The sequence below is a fragment of the Anolis sagrei genome, chromosome 8 (assembly GCF_037176765.1).
Source record: "Anolis sagrei isolate rAnoSag1 chromosome 8, rAnoSag1.mat, whole genome shotgun sequence".
Lineage (NCBI taxonomy): Eukaryota > Metazoa > Chordata > Lepidosauria > Squamata > Dactyloidae > Anolis > Anolis sagrei.
Genome location: NC_090028.1, coordinates 31,650,609 through 31,667,780, shown reverse-complemented (window position 1 = coordinate 31,667,780; position 17,172 = coordinate 31,650,609). Strand labels below are relative to the sequence as shown.

General features: G+C 44.5%; 1 protein-coding gene across 1 annotated transcript in view; it reads right to left on the bottom strand.

Moving 5' to 3' along the window:
* TENT4B (terminal nucleotidyltransferase 4B) overlaps positions 1–15,241 on the bottom strand; it is a 52,610-nt gene extending 37,369 nt beyond the window's left edge. The window contains exon 1 of the mRNA XM_060787863.2: positions 14,321–15,241. Coding sequence (XP_060643846.2) covers positions 14,321–14,820 — 500 coding nt within the window. The 5' untranslated portion in view covers positions 14,821–15,241. The remainder of the gene's footprint in view (positions 1–14,320) is intronic.
* Between the last annotated feature and the right edge of the window lie 1,931 nt (positions 15,242–17,172).

Here is a 17,172-nt window from a genome sequence, read left to right as displayed (position 1 = left end):
CATGAAACAAAATTTCAAAGACCCAAAGAATGAAGAATTAGCAATAATTGTCATTCAACATGAATGGACACAGCATATTATTTGAGAACACAGAAATGCTGGACCACTCTAACAACTGCTATGTCAGGCTACACAGAGAAGCCACTGAAACCCACAAGCATGTGGACAATTTCAACAGAAAGGAGAAAATCATGAAAATGAACAAAATGTGGCTACCAATATTCAAAAAACTCTAAAATCAGGACAGTAAATAAAGATAACACTATGAAAACAGGGGAATTCCAGACAAAAAACATCAAGGCCAGCTAATACCTCCCAACAAAAGATTCCCCCAGGCAGCAACCAGACAGACTTTGAAGCTGCAAGGCCATTAAATGCTAGTCAAGGTGGTCAATTGCAACATTCACACTTGCCTCAAGCAGACAAGCGTGCTTTCTCCCACCCTGGACATTCCACATATATAAACCCCACTTGCCCAGTTTCCAACAGACCTCACAACCTCTGAGGATGCCTGCCATAGATGTGGGTGAAACATCAGGAGAGAATGCTTCTGCAACATGGCCATACAGCCCGGAAAACTCACAGCAACCCAGTGATTGCAGCCATGAAAGCCTTTGACAACAGATTGAACATAAATTCACTTGTTCAACTCAAATCCACTCTTCTAAAGTTGACATTGCATAATTAAAAAGAAGTGGTTCCTTTGCTATTATACTGAACATAACACAAACAGTATTTCACTCCTTTCATGTACATACATAAAGGAATCAAGGTTATGATAAATATTCCCTTATCAGCAAAGCAATAGAGTCAAATGAGGACTCACACAGCCTAGAATAACCAACTCTCTCAACCACATCTATTAGAGCATGATGCAATATTAATTTCATTCCTTCAGTGCTGTGATGATCTCCTGAATCGCAACGTTAAGGAATAATAACAATGCAATGGTACTCATCACTTCGGTCATACATGTATTTTAACACACCTCTACAAAGAATTCCTATTTTAGAGGGGCAAGGAAGGCAGTTCCATCTTGCCTCCAGTGTCATCAGTTGGGAGCCCCCCACCCACACCCCCGCCCCCGCCTTCAGCACCAACCGCTGCTCTGAGATCAGAGTGAAGAGGGGGCCAGGAAGGCAGTTCCATGTAGTCTCCTGCACCGTGAATATAATATAATATAATATAATATAATATAATATAATATAATATAATATAATGTATATACATATAACATTAATATTATAATGTAATACAATATAATACTACTACTAATATGATATTATATATTTTATATTACATATAATATTGCTAATAATATTACGGTATAATGTTATATAGTACAATATAGTAATATACGATATTAATATTGTGCTATGGTAATAATATAATATATTGTATTTACATTTTACTTGTAAGTTGCTCTGAGTCCTCTTCGGGGTGAGAAGGGCAGCATATAAATGTCGTAAATAAATAAATAAATACTTTGCAAGGAGCAATAGCACAGACAACTTTTATTATCACATTTGGGCATATTAAGTATTCGTGCCAAGTTTGGTCCAGATCCATCATTGTTTGAGTTCACAGTGCTCTCTGGATGTAGGTGAAATACAATTCCAAAACTCAAGGTCAATGACTACCAAACTCCCAAATGACAAAATCAACCCCACCCCAACCCACCAGTATTGAAATTTGGGAATATTGAGTATTTGTGCCAAATATGGTCCAGTGAATGAAAATACATTCTGTATTTCAGATATTTACATTACGATTCATAACAGTAGCAAAGTTAGTTATGAAGTAGCAACTAAAATAATGTTATGGCTGGAGGTTACAACAACATGAGGATCTGTATTCAGGGGTTGTGACATTAGGAAGATTGAGAAAAACTGGGCTAACTGAAAATGGCAGTCTACAAATCCTTTTGGGGCCCAACAGTAAGAATGGATTAGCTAGAAATCCAGGCACATATAAAAGGATTAGAAAATGACCAAATTAATGACAGGTCAGGTAATCTAGAATCCCCTTGACACTAAGGACATACATGACAAGCACACAGAAAACACATCATTCCTTCTAATGGTGAAATGGCTACCACATCTCCCAATACAGCAGCTAAACCCAGTTACCCAAAAGAAAAATATTGCTTTGGGTTAGGTGTATTAGAAGAAACACTGTACACATAAAAAAATAATTTGTATTTGTGTTCTATTCTTAACAATGCAATTGGGGGGGGGGGGGTACTATGTTATTAACTTCCGCTAAGCTCCGTTCTACCCTTTTGAAATGTTAAAAGATCATTTGAAGGAGGAATTAATACAGGAAGATTTTTTTTCTGTCATCCCAAACAAATAACTATTTAAGCTGCGAAGGAATCGGACCAGTAGTATCTTTAAGGGTCAGGAATTAGGATCCGAGACACTGCAATTGAAGGGTGGGGTACATGGTCTTCAGGCAGAATATCTCGGGTTTAATTGCAAAATAAGCAGAGAGGAAATAAGAAAGATCTCTGCCTAAATTCTTGGAGAACCACTGCCCACCAACACATAGAGTTGCAGTTAGATGTGCCAACAGTACAATCAATAATTTAATCTTGTATATGCCTGTTTTTATTTCCTAATGATAATTTCCCCCAGTGCTCCCAAGCTATACAATGAACAGGAATAAACAATCCACTTTTCACACATCCTGTTCTATAATGAAGAGCTCAGAGATAGTTGCCTGAGAGTCACACTGGAGGACCCAGAGAATCCTAGCAAGAACATATTAATCAAATCCACAAAAGTGAAGTCTGCAAATACGGAGGGCTAGCTAGCTGTATATGTGTAATTATATTTATTATGAAGGCAAAAGGGCTTCTTTCACAAGCCAAGGTTTCTCTAGATCCCTTATCTAGAGAAGTTATTAGTGTTGGAATTCGACCCCACACTGCCCAAGTCTCAAGTCCTCAATGAGGAGCAGTTCGCAATAGACTAAGAGTCTCCCTTAGTCTATTGCCATGTCTCCTGATGGACAGTTGGGAATGGATCTGTTTCTTCTCTCTTCTCTGTTTCTGCTCTCATTCTGATTGGTTGCTTAAAATGGGTTATTTTCTACTGCAAACGTTTTGAATCTGCCTTCTTTCACTTCAGTATGGAGAGTATGTGCTGTGTGCTTTGAGATCTCTCTCTGATTCTGTGTCAGAAGAGATGTAGTGATTGGGTTTTCCCCTCTCTTGAAGCCTTAGAAGATATGGGCGTTAGAGTAGCTCAGACCCAGTTCTTGATTCTTAAGAAATGAAGTTATTGTTTCTTATTATCTATATAAATAAAAAATGTAATGTTTGTTTGTGGGATTAACATAACTCAAAAACCAATGGACAAAGTGACACCAAATTTGGATACAATACACCTATCAGGCAAACAAGTGATCATCTATATAAATAAAAATGTAATGTTCGTTTGTTGGATTAACATAACTCAAAAACCACTGGACAAATTGACACCAAATTTGGACACTAGACACCTACTAACCCAAGGAGTGACCATTAATCAAAAAAATTGATTTTGTCATTTGGAAGTTGTAGTTGCTGGGACTTATAGTTCACCTACAATCAGAGTATTCTGAATTCCACCAATGGTGGAACTGAACCAAACATGGCACACAGGACTCCCATGATCAACATGGGCATTGACCTTGAGTTTGGGAGTTGTAGTTCTCCTACATCCAGAGAGCGCTGTGGACTCAAACAATCATGGATCTGGACCAAACTTGGCACAAATTTTCCATATGCCCAAATATGGGAGAAATAGACCTTGACATTTGGAAGTTGTAGCTACTGGGATTTATAGTTAACCTACAATTAAAGAGCGTTCTGAACACCACCAATGACAGAATTGGGGCAAACTTCCCACACAGAACCCCCCTGACCAACGGAAAATACTTAAGGCCATCCAGTCCAACTCTCTTCACAAGAGCAAGAAAACGTAATCAAAACCCTCCTGACAAAGAGCCATCCAGCCATAGATACAGATAGATATGTATGATTCACGCACACACATATATAGTATCAATGGTTTGGAAGGGACCCCTAATGAAGGGCAATTCTATATCGCATGTTCCAGAGTAGGCAAACCAGACAAGCTGCACATTAACACTGACAAAGAAACAGCAAGAAATACCATTTACCCACAAGCATAAAGAAATTACATGTATTAGAAACCAACACTTTCTCATTACTTCATTTTCCAGATCACTAGGTTGGGCCACAGCAATGTGTGGCAGGGGACGGCTAGTCACTCATAAAAACACTGAAAAACACAGCAGAAGAGACTTAAAAAGCCAAAAAACCCACTAAAAAATACATTATAACGCATGCGCGAAATCACATATATACACAAACACACATATATACACAAATATATATACACAGAGATACACATACATATATATACACACAAAACACATATACACAGACTGGGCCACAGCAACGCATGGCAGGGGACAGCTAGTTGTAAATAAACCTTTTGGGATTTTTTAAGATTGGACTCTGCATGTTTGCCTCCTAAGCTCTACATTCTTTACAGTCACATCATACGGCACTTCACGCTTTGTTAGCTGTGAGCGGAATGCTCAACTTTTGTATCCTGTTTGTTTTTGGATGCTCTGCTGTATATTTTAGGGTACTTTTCCTTAACAATTAGAACAGGACATTCAGGTTGACTAAAGAGTAAACGGCGGGGGAGGGAGGGGTGTCTGTTTATCTGTTGTCCTGGTGACTTCTGCAGAGATCTAATTAACAAAATATTTAAGGGCCATACCGTGAAAGGTACACGTAAGAATTGAATCTGTAAAAACACAGAACTGGGCGTTACTGTTGCCTGGCCATGTTCTGTATTCAAAGATATGTCTACCAAGGGCAAAAGCGTTCAGGGATGGCAGAAGTCAGTTCACCAGCAATAAACCAGATTTAATAGAAGTACTATCTCAAAATATACATTAGCATTCATATGACATGCAATAGTTCATGGACTATGGCTCTTTTTTCTCTGTGTGTAATTTTATTCTTTCAATGTACAATCCAACTAGGTCACTCTGAGGATCATGACACAGGCCTGTGGACAAAGTTGGCTGTTCAGCTGAAGCTAAATTTGCCGGGATGCTATTCATAAAAACAAGTTTTAGGTAAAATTTCCTGGAAAATATAAGTGTACAGACATTACACTATATAACAGTATTTTTTGTTATAAATGTCATTTCCTAATTGGTTGTATCATAAAAACATGGGAAAAACCAAGAACATCCTGCAGCACATTTTGGTATAGTTTTTATATGAATATATCATAGAGTCTCTACCAATTTAGCATAGTTCTGGCAGCCACAAAAACGAAGTTTCTGGAGTAGAACAACTACTTTCAAAGTAAGTACCGCACGATTGTAGAGGAAATAACACTTTCAAACCAAACAGATTTTTTTTTCAAATTATGTTACATAATGTTATTATAGAACCGATCAAGGAATTATACGAATAAGAATTCTATTGAAGGTGTCAACTGGAGAAGTCCAATTTAAAATCACTGAATATTGTACTGACAAATTTTGCATTACTGCAAAAGTACCCCAAAGGACAACAAACTGCTACAATTCAAAAAATATTATCCAAGCATTAGGATGCTTAACCACTTCCCAGTGGAGTCCCCAGTGGCTCAATGGGTTAAATCCTTGTGATGGCAGGACTGCTGACCGATAGGTCAGTGGTTCGAATCTGGGGAGAGTGGGTTGAGCTCCCTCTGTCAGCTTCAGCTCCCCATGCAGGAACATGAGAGAAGCCTCCCACAAGGATGGCAAAACATCAAACAACTGGGCTTTCCATGGGCAATGTCCTTGCAGACAGCTAATTCTCTTACACCAGAAGCAACTTGCAGTTTCTTAAGTCGCTCCTGACACAGGAAAAAAACACTTCCCAATGGACTTTTAATTTAAATAATAGAGAAAAGATAAACAAAATCAACACTGGGGATTTGATGGAAGAACAATATCAGAGCAGGTGCAGCAAGGTATATGGGTGGGACATTTGAAGAGATCTTCAAATATGTTACAAATGTTTATTAATTTAAGTTTCACATGCCAAGGAGAAGCTGTGCATCAACTGCAGAGAAAACTTCCCTCCACGCCCTCCTTGCTCCGCACACAAGCACATTTGTATTCAGAAAGGCACCTACCTCTGGGGATCCCGCATAATGAAACAGCACCAGAGACAGAGATCCTCCTCAAAAAAAGTGGACCTTTCACATTTAAAAAATGAGGTTTTGAAAGCGCCAAATGGAGGTGATTTCTATATAAGAGTCTCTGCTTCACTGAACACACCAAGTGTGTATAATATGCGTTTTATGAGGCACCGTCTGTGCAGTGTGCTTCCTGCTCCACGTGTTGGAGCACATGCTGCGACATCACAAGGATCAGAAGGTTCAAACCTGAACGTATCCTTTTGTGCAGCATGCGTCCCGGTTACACATTGCACATTTACTCATTCTTGCCTTCTCTGCAAACATGTGCATATTGAGGCAGGTCCCCACCCTTTTCCATGCCAAAAAAAGCAATGATAGGTGGAAACACTGAGAGCAGAGGGCACACTTCTTTTTAAAAAAAACTACAATCTGCAGGTACAGAAGATGGAAAGGGTCTGTGCAGACACACAACAAATGCACCTACATTACAAAGAAGAACATAGACCAATATATCTATATAAATAAAAATGTAATGTTTGTTTGTGGGATTAACATAACTCAAAAACCACTGGACGAATTGACACCAAATTTGGACACAATACACCTATCAGGCCAACGAGTGACAATCACTCATAAAAACACAGAAAAACACAGCAGAAGAGACTTAAAAAAACCTAAAAATACATTACAACGCATGCACAAAACCATATATATACACGCAAACACACATATACAAATATATATATACACACATACACAAAGCACATATACACAGACTGGGCCACAGCAACGCATGGCAGGGGACGGCTAATAAGATATAAGGATTCCTCTCCAGCTCGTTCATCACCTAAACCAAGGTAATTCTCTTTAAATGCTATCTGCCCATTTTGGCCCAGAAACATGTGTTGTCGGAAACAAGGGCATGCCCCCATTTGAAAGACAAACCTCGTTCTATGCCTTGAGAAAATATTGTGAACCCTCCCTCCAAAAAACCAGCGAGAGAAGTCTGTCTTTCAGATGAGAATTGGGAACATGTTCTTGCTTCCCACGCCATGTGCTTCTGGGCCAAGACTGCCAGATAGCATTTTAAAGAGACCATCTCTTATTCAAATGTATCACTACACTGCAGGGAAGAGCCAACGCCACAACGTTCCCTCGTGGACAAGCACCTCTAAAGTTTCGTTTTCCTCTTTCAAGCCGTCAGCACTCAGCCACTCCCATCAGCTATCAGTAAAAACTTTCCACTGCAAATTTGAGTAAAGATCAATCTTTAGCAAGTGACAAATCTGACTCAACACACAACCAAACCCTGTACATTCAAAGTACACAGCAAATCTTGCACATCTCTGCAGCATGAAGGCTGTTCACGATGTAAAGAATTAAGACCAGGCACTACTCACTGTTTTGTGCAGCAATCCATGTGTTACACTGAAACCTCAAATTAATATTTCAGGGAAAGTCTCACAATGTATTTCTATCCCAGCCTAATTCCACTCATATAAACATCTCTTTACATTACCTGAATAGAAAGTGCCATTGCTGTTACTTCTGCAACCTAAATTTCCATGCCTTTCCAATATTTCTTGATGCACATTATTCAAATCTGGAAATACTCTATACTCTGGGTCTCAAGATACCAACCCTATATGTATAAATAGAGACAGTATAGGGAAGCACCTAGAATCATAGAATCAAAGAGTTGGAAGGGACCTCATGGGCCATCCAGTCCAGCCCATTCTGCCAAAAAGCAGGAAAATTGCATTCAAAGCACCCCTGACAGATGGCTATCCAGCCTCTGCTTAAAAGCCTCCAAAGAAAGAGCCCCCACCACACTCCGGGGAAGAGAGTTCCATATACACACAAAAACTTGCATGTTCCTGAACAGAACTGCCTGGCCACTAAACATGTGTGGTAATGAAACTCATTAAGACCTCTAGGTCCAAAGGTACCAAACCAGGTCAAGAGTGGGAACTATCTATATAAGGGGAGGCCACCTATATATATATATCCACACAGACACACACACACTACAGATAACATTCTTGCATGTGTCTGAACAGAACTGCCTCAACACTGAACAGCATTGAACATCCTCAGCACATGGGATGAAATCCATAGACATCTAGGTCCATGAAAATGGGGATAGGGCACGAAGCCACCTTTATAAATGGGGGAAAGGTTCAAAACAAGACATATTCATATGAATGGGCACAATACATGTCTGAATGCATCTGTCCTCCTCACGTGAGAAAAAACCCTGGGTCCAAAGTTATAAATACAGGTAAAGGGTATGGCATCACCCATACATGAAGACACATGAGCATACACATACATGTACCTGACTATCTGCCCTGGTCTTCTGGGACATAACCCCTGGGACCCCTAGGTCCAAAGGTATGGAAATGGGGACAGAGTAAGAAACCACCAGTCTGAATGGGGGGAAAGTGCTGAACCGTCCATCTATACATGTGCACATGAATGCTGATAACATGTCTTAGCACTCGGAACCAGACATCTGAAGCATCTGGGATGAAACCCACAGGACCTCAAGCTCCAAAGATACAAATAAAGAGTGAGAAACCACCCATGTATATCTACACATGTGTACTAATACAGGCAGTCCCCTAGTTACGAACAAGATAGGTTCTGTAGGTTTGTTCTTAAGTTGAATTTGTTTGTAAGCTGGAACAGGTACATTTTTAAGTGTAACTCCAGCCTATCTATCTATCTGTCTGTCTATAAGCTTTGGATAGAATAGGGGTGAACACTCTTATGGTATTTCCTTTGCTGTCTGTGCCCCTGTTCAGAAGATCTCACTTCACTTCCTGTTTCTGTGATCACTGGATTTTGAAAATTTTGGCTTGTTGTAGAAACAAGGACTGGAGATAAGGCTTCAGTGGAGACACCTTTTCCCCACGACAATAACTCTTTCAGGAGTAGATTTCCCTTCCTGGAGGTAGATTTCTCTTACTTCCTGTTGTCTCAGCCCCATTCTTAACTCGGAGTCATTTGTACGTCGGACATTTGGTACTCAGGGAATGCCTTCATTGAGCCTCAATGGATCCGCCTCCTGCAGCATCTGGGATGAAACCCATGGGACCTCTGGTTCCAAATACAGGTCAAAGGGTGCGAAGCCACCCACGCAGACACACACCTGTGCGCACACAGACATGGTTACATGGGCCCCAATAGATTTGCCTTCCTCTGTAACTGGGATGAAAGCCATGGGATCCCTGAGTCCAAAGGTGTTCCTCCCACACCGGAAACCCATCCGCCTTGGCCTACAGCCCTTGCTCTCGAGGATCAATGAAGTACAGGCTGTCCCAGAGTTGCAAACATTCGACTTACAAATGATTCCTAGTTAAGAACGGGGGTGAGATGACACAAATTGAGAGAAATCTACCCTTAAGAAGGGAAAATCATTCATGAAAGTTATTATTATGGGGAAAAGGTGTCTCAATTGAAGTCCAATCTCCCTGCTGAAGCAGCTTTACTGGGTTTTTTTGTCATGTTAGGAGTGACTTGAGAAACTGCAAGTCGCTTCTGGTGTGAGAGAATTGGCCATCTGCAAGGACGTTGCCCAGGGGACGCCAGGATGATTTGATATTTTTATCATCCTTGTGGGAGGCTTCTCTCATGTCCCCGTATGAGGAGCTGGAGCTGATAGAGGGAGCCCATTCACCTCTCCCCGGATTTGAACCTGCGACTTGTCGGTCTTCAGTCCTGCCGGCACATGGGTTTAACCCAATGCGCCACCAGGGGCTCCTTACTGGGTGCCAGTCTGTCACTGGGCATAATTCAAAGTGCCGGTGATGACCTTTAAAGCCCTAGACCTGTGATGGTGAACCTATGACACACGTGTCAGCATTGACACGCATGGCTATTTTTGATGACACGCGGCCACATGCAGCCACATACAGAGAAGTACACCTTATAAGAGCCAAACTAATTCCATCCTTAAATTTGTAAAAGGCTCTACAAATTTAACATCTGCACATTTGAGCATTGTTCACTCCATAACTCAGTATGTATTACACATTTTTCTTATTTGAACTATAAATATTGCAAAATTATGTTGTTGTTTTTCTCGAAGTGACACCCCACCCAAGTTTTGCTCAGGTTTTTGGCGACTTTTGACACACCAACCGGAAAAGGTTGCCCATCCCTGCCCTAGACGGTTCAGGTCCAGGTTATTTGGCCAACTGCATCCCTTTGTATGAACTTGCCATGGTCCTGAGATCCCATTCAGGAGAGGCCCTTCTCTCAGTTCCACCTCCATCTCAAGCTCGGTTGGTGGGAATGAGAAAGCGGGCCTTTCCGGTGGCGGCCCCTCAACTCTGGAACTTCCTGCCCATGGAAGTCAGAATGGCTCCCTCCCTACTGTCCTTCTGGTGGCAGGCTAATACTTTTTAAAGAAAAAAGAAAAAAAGCTTTTAAAGAAGAAGGTATCCTCACTATCTCTGTGGATGGTTGCCATAGATTCAGGTGAAACGTCAGGAGAGAATGCCTCTAGAACATGACCATATAGCCCGAAAAAACCTACAACAACCCAGAAGGCATTTACGATTGTCATGAGCTGCTGTGATTTTATATGTGTATCATATATTTTAAGTTTCATTGTAATGCACTCATGTACATGCTTGCATGTGCCTCAACTAATCTGTCTCCCTCACCTTCTGATACAAAACCCCTGGGTCCAAATGCATAAATACAGGCAACGAGTGTGGAACCATCCATACATGCAGACGCATGATCACACATATCCATGTAGCTGTTCTGAACTCCTGCTGTCCTGGGCTTCTGGTATGTAACCCTGGGACTCCTAAGTCCAAAGGTATAGAAATGGGGAAAGGGTAGGAAGCCACCTGTCTGAATGAGGGAAAAGTGCTGAACTGCCCATCTATACATGTGCACATGCCTGCTGAGAACATGCCTCAGCACTCAGAACCAGACATCTGAAGTATCTGGGGATGAAGTATCTGGGATGAAACCCAAGGGACCTTGAGTTGCAAAGAAACCACCCATATATACCTACAATGTGAACTAATACAGGCAGTCCCCTAGTATATGAACAAAATGTTCTGTAGGTTTGTTCTTAAGTTGAGTATGTTTATAAGACGGAACAGGTACATTTTTAAATTTATTGTAATGCTTTCAGATATGAGTTGCTTTCAGTTTCCGCATGGAGAGAAAATGCAGGATATAAATATAAATAAAAATAATAATCCTTGTTTCTACAACAAGTCACATTTGTCAAAATCTAATTCTCACAGAGACAGAAAGTGAGGTGGGATATATGTGTGTGTGTGTGTGTGTGCGGCTGGAGTTACACTTTAAAAAATGTCCCTGTTCCGACTTACATACAAATTCAACTTAAGAACAAACCTAAAGAACCGTCCCCTTTGGGAAGATAAAGCGGGGCATAAATAAATATAATAATAATAACCAATCTTGTTTGTAACTTGGGGACTGCCTGTAATCTGAAATGTGAATTTATTCTGTGTGTTGTCGAAGGCTTTCCAGGCCGGAATCACTGGGTTGCTGTGATGTCAGCCCGAGGGCAATGAGTTGCCCTCGGGCTGAGAATTGCGGTATATAAGAGTTGTAAATAAATAAATAAATAAATAAATTTTCTGGGCTGTATGGCCATGTTCCAGAAGTATTCTCTCCTGACATTTCACCCACATTTATGGCAGGCATCCTCAGAGGTTGAGGGGTCTGTTGGAAACTAGGCAAGTGAGGTTTGTGTGTGTATCTATCTATCCATATGGAATGTCCAGGGTGGAAGAAAGAACTCTTGTCTGCTTGAGGTAAGTGTCAGTGCTGCAAATGGCCAAGTTGATTAGCATTTAATGGCCTTGTATTAACCTGGTGAATTTATTCTTAAGTGTTTTCCAGTCAATCAGGAAACCAACATTCTTTCAAATGGATTCTTTCAAATGGATCTGGTTCAAAACAGGGGAATTCCAGACAAGAAACAATCAGGGCCAGCTAACACCTCCCAACAAAGGATTTCCCTGAGGGTGCCTGCCATAGATGTGGGGAAACACATCTATGTACATAAACCCCACTTGCCTAGTTTCCAACAGACCTCAAAACCTGAGGATGCCTGCCAGAGATGTGGGTGAAAAGTCAAGAGAGAATGCTTCTGGGAAAGGATGGGGCCTGGGGCAGTTAGGATTTGTGGGAGTCCAAAACACCTGGAGGGAGGGCCCAAGTTAGCCCATGCTTGATCTAGCCTCATTATTACCCCTTAGGAATGGCTCTGGTTTATAACTCAGGGACTGCCTGTCGGGGGCCCATGCTTGATCTAGCCTCATTATTCTTTCAAATGCATCTGATTCAAAACAGGGGAATTCCAGACAAGAAACAATCAAGGCCAGCTAACACCTCCCAACAAATAATGACCTAGCCTCATTATTCCACCCTCTGGAATGGATCTGGTTCAAAACAGGGGAATTCCAGACAAGACACAATCAGGGCCAGCTAACACCTTCCAACAAATAATGATCTAGCCTCATTATTCCACTCTCTGGAATGGATCTGGTTCGTAACTCGGGGGAGTGACTGTTGAGGGCCCATGCTTGATGTAGCCTCATTATTCCACCCTCTGGAATGGATCTGGTTCGTAACTCGGGGGACTGCCTGTTGAGGAGCCATGCTTGATCTAGCCTCATTATTCCACCCTCTGGAATGGATCTGGTTCGTAACTCGGGGGAGTGACTGTTGAGGGCCCATGCTTGATCTAGCCTCATTATTCCACCCTCTGGAATGGCTCTGGTTCGTAACTCGGGGACTGCCTGTTGACAGCCCTCTGCCCCATAACATGACCTGCCTGGGGGGCCAAAGAAGCCTAGGACCAAAACACTGGGAGGGAGGGCCCAAGTTGGCCCGTGCTTGATCTAGCCTCACTATTCTTTCAAATGGATCTGGTTCAAAACAAGGGAATTCCAGACAAGAAACAATCAGGGCCAGCCAACACATCCCAACAATGGATGCCTGCCATAGATGTGGGCAAAACGTCAGGAGATAATGCTTCTGGGAAAGAACGGGGCCTGGGGCAGTTAGGATTTGTGGGAGTCCAAAACACCTGGAGGGAGGGCCCAAGTTAGCCCATGCTTGATCTAGCCTCATTATTCCACCCTCTAGAATGGATCTGGTTCAAAATATGGGAATTCCAGACAAGAAACAATCAGGGCCAGCTAACACCTCCCAACAAATAATGATCTAGCCTCATTATTTCACCCTCTGGAATGGCTCTGGTTCGTAACTCGGGGACTGACTGTTGAGGGCCCATGCTTGATCTAGCCTCATTATTTTTTCAAATGCATCTGATTCAAAACAAGGGAATTCCAGACAAGAAACAATCAAGGCCTGCTAACACCTCCCAACAAATAATGATCTAGCCTCATTATTCCACCCTCTGGAATGGATCTGGTTCAAAGCAGGGGAATTCCAGACAAGAAACAATCAGGGCCAGCTAACACCTCCCAACAAATAATGATCTAGCCTCATTATTCCACCCTCTGGAATGGATCTGGTTCAAAGCAGGGGAATTCCAGACATGAAACAATCAGGGCCAGCTAACAACTCCCAACAAATAATGATCTAGCCCAGTGGTTCTCAGCCTGGGGTCCCCAGATGTTTTTGGCCTACAACTCCCAGAAATCCCAGCCAGTTTACCAGCTGTGAAGATTTCTGGGAGTTGAAGGCCAAAAACATCTGGGGACCCCAGGTTGAGAACCACTGCTCTAGCCTCATTATTCCACCCTCTGGAATGGCTCTGGTTCGTAACTCGGGGGAGTGACTGTTGAGGGCCCATGCTTAATCTAGCCTCATTATTCCACCCCCTGGAATGGCTCTGGTTCGTAACTCGGGGGAGTGACTGTTGAGGGCCTATGCTTGATCTAGCCTCATTATTCCACCCTCTGGAATGGCTCTGGTTCGTAACTCGGGGGAGTGACTGTTGAGGGCCCATGCTTAATCTAGCCTCATTCCACCCTCTGGAATGGATCTGGTTCGTAACTCGGGGACTGCCTGTTGACAGCCCTTTGCCCCATAACATGACCTGCCTGGAGGGCCAAAGAAGCCTAGGACAGAAGGAAGAGCCTCACCCGACCACGCCGGGCCCGTAGCCGCCCTTGGCCTCGTCCTTCTTCCAGGGCGTGCCGGTATATCCCAGGCCGGCTGGAGGCTCCTCTTCTCGGGGCTCTTCCCCGGGCAACTTGGGGTTGCTGCTGCTGCTCCCTCCTCCTCCGCTTTCCCCTGCTCCTCCTCCTCCCAAGAGAAGCGCGAAATTGAGCCCGAAGGTGCTGGCCTTGTTGACGCGCTTCCTCTTGTTGCTGGCCGCGGCCGAGGCCGGGGAAGGCGCGCCAATCGAGGCCGAGGATGAGGCCGGGCCTAGCTTGTAGTGGTGGTTGTTGTTCTCCAGGGGCAAGAAGTTCATGCCGACGATGGCGGGGGGCTGAGGCGAGGAGGGAGGCTGCTCTTGCTGCTGCTGCTGCTGCTGGAAGTAGAGGTTGCGCACCCCTTGCGTGGTCTCCCAGATCTGCATCCACAGGCGGTTGGAGGGGCCGAGCTGCTCTGGCTGGAACCAGGCGATCCGGGGATCCATCAAACGCGGAGCCCGGCCTGGAGAGCGCCTGGCCGCCGCCTCCCTTCTCTCCTCCCTCCCTTCCCTCAAGAGATGGAAGGAAGAGAAGGCCGCTCCGAGACTCCCAAGACAGGCCGCGCCGAGACTGACTGCCTTGCCTGGGGTTCCTCGCCTTGCCTTGCCTCGCCTTCTCCGCCCTCCCTCAGCGAGGCGGGGCCTAGCCGGAGAAGAGGCGGCCGGGGCCTCGCGTAATAAAGGCGTGGGAGGGAGGGAGGGAGGCGGAGGGAGGGAGGAGCAAGGCCCGACTAGGCCCGACTAGGCCCGAGCGGCCCTCCCCTCAGGAAAGGAAGGAAGGCCCGGCCTCAGCAAACCCTCTCTCGCCTCGGAATGCAGAGGTCGCCCTAACTAACGGCCCGCTTCACTATTGGGTCATTGCGGCCTGCCTACAACTCCCAGAAGCCCTCGCCCTCCCAGCCAACGGCCAGGCATTCTGGGAGTTGGAGGCCCAAGCCGCGTGGTGAGCAGGCCTAGAGAAGGCCCTCACTCCCTTAACTCGACCTGTGGCCATTTGGGACTCAGTTTCCCAGAATCCCCGGCCCTAGACAAAGCTGGCCAAGGCTTCTGAGAGTTGGAGTCCCAAACTCCATAGGCTGTGAACAGTCTCTCTGGCCTCAGCAAATCCTATGCAATCCAAAAGGGAGAAGGGTTATGACCATTTGGGACTCCGTTTCCCAGAATTCCCGGCCCTTGACAAAGCTGGCCAAGGCTTCTGGGAGTTGGAGTCCCAAAGCCATAGGCTGTGAAGAGTCTCTCTGGCCTCAGCAAATCCTGTGCAATCCAAAGGGTTGCTATCAGTCTTCTCAGACAGGGCCTTCTCAGTGGTGCCCCTTGGCTGTGGAACTACCTTCCCAGGGACATTAGATCAGCCTTTTAAAACTTTTTAAACAGAGAAGTTGGAGTCCCAAACGCCATAGGCTGTGAAGAGTCTCTCTGGCCTCAGCAAATCCTATGCAATCCAAAAGGGAGAAGGCCCTCACTCCTTTAACGCGCCCTATAACCATTTGGGACTCACTTTCCCAGAATTCCCGGCCCTACACAAAGCTGGCCAAGGCTTCTGGGAGTTGGAGTCCCAAAAGCCATAGGCTGTGCACAGTCTCTCTGGCCTCAGCAAATCCTATGCAATCCAAAAAGTTTAATTAATTGTATTAATTGTGTCCAATTGAAGAGAGATATTGACCTTTGAAGAGAGATATTGACAAGCTGGAATGTGTCCACAGGAGGGCGACTAAAATGATCAAGGGTCTGGAGAACAAGCCCTATGAGGAGCGGCTTAAAGAGCTGGGCATGTTTCGCCTGAAGAAAAGAAGATATGATAGCCATGTGAGAGGAAGCCACAGGGAGGAGGGAGCAAACTTTTTTGCTGGTGAGCAGGCCTAGAGAAGTCCCTCACTCCCTTAACTCGACCTGTGGCCATTTGGGACTCAGTTTCCCAGAATCCCCGGCCCTTGACAAAGCTGGCCAAGGCTTCTGGGAGTTGGAGTCCCAAATGCCATAGGCTGTGAAGAGTCTCTCTGGCCTCAGCAAATCCTGTGCAATCCAAAGGGTTGCTATCAGTCCAGGGGCCTTCTCAGTGGTGGCCCCTCAGCAGTGGAACTACCCAGGGACATTAGATCAGCCTTTTTAAACTTAGGGCCACGTCACAGTCCCTCCAACTGTTGGGGGGGGGGGGGGGCAGATTATAATTAGAAAAAAACATGAATAAATTCCTATGCACAGAGCACATATCTTATTTGTAGTGCAAAAAACACTTATAAACAATACAATTGCGGCCTGCCTACAACTCCCAGAAGCCCTTGCCCTCTCAACCAACGGCCAGGCATTCTGGGAGTTGGAGGCCCAAGCCGCCTGGTGAGGAGGCCTAGAGATGGCCCTCACTCCCTTAACGCGCCCTATGACCATGTGGGACTCAGTTTCCCAGAATCCTCGGGCTTAGACAAAGCTGGCCAAGGCTTCTGGGAGTTGGAGTCCCAAACGCCATAGGCTGTGAAGAGTCTCTCTGGCCTCAGCAAATCCTGTGCAATCTGCATCTCTGCCCACCAGGACTTTGAGATGTTCCAGGGAGGCCCTGCTTTTGATCCCGCCTGCTTCTCAAGCACGGCTGGCGGGGACGAGGGATAGGGCCTTCTCGGTGGTGGCTCCTCGGCTGTGGAACGCCCTTCCTACAGACATTAGACTAGCACCATCTCTAATGGTATTCCGCAAAAAAGTGAAGACCTGGCTGTTTGAGCAGGCATTCGAATAATTAGTGCAATGATTGGTTAATGAACACTGGAATGGAACAATGGATGACGAATCTGGAACATGTTTTTGATG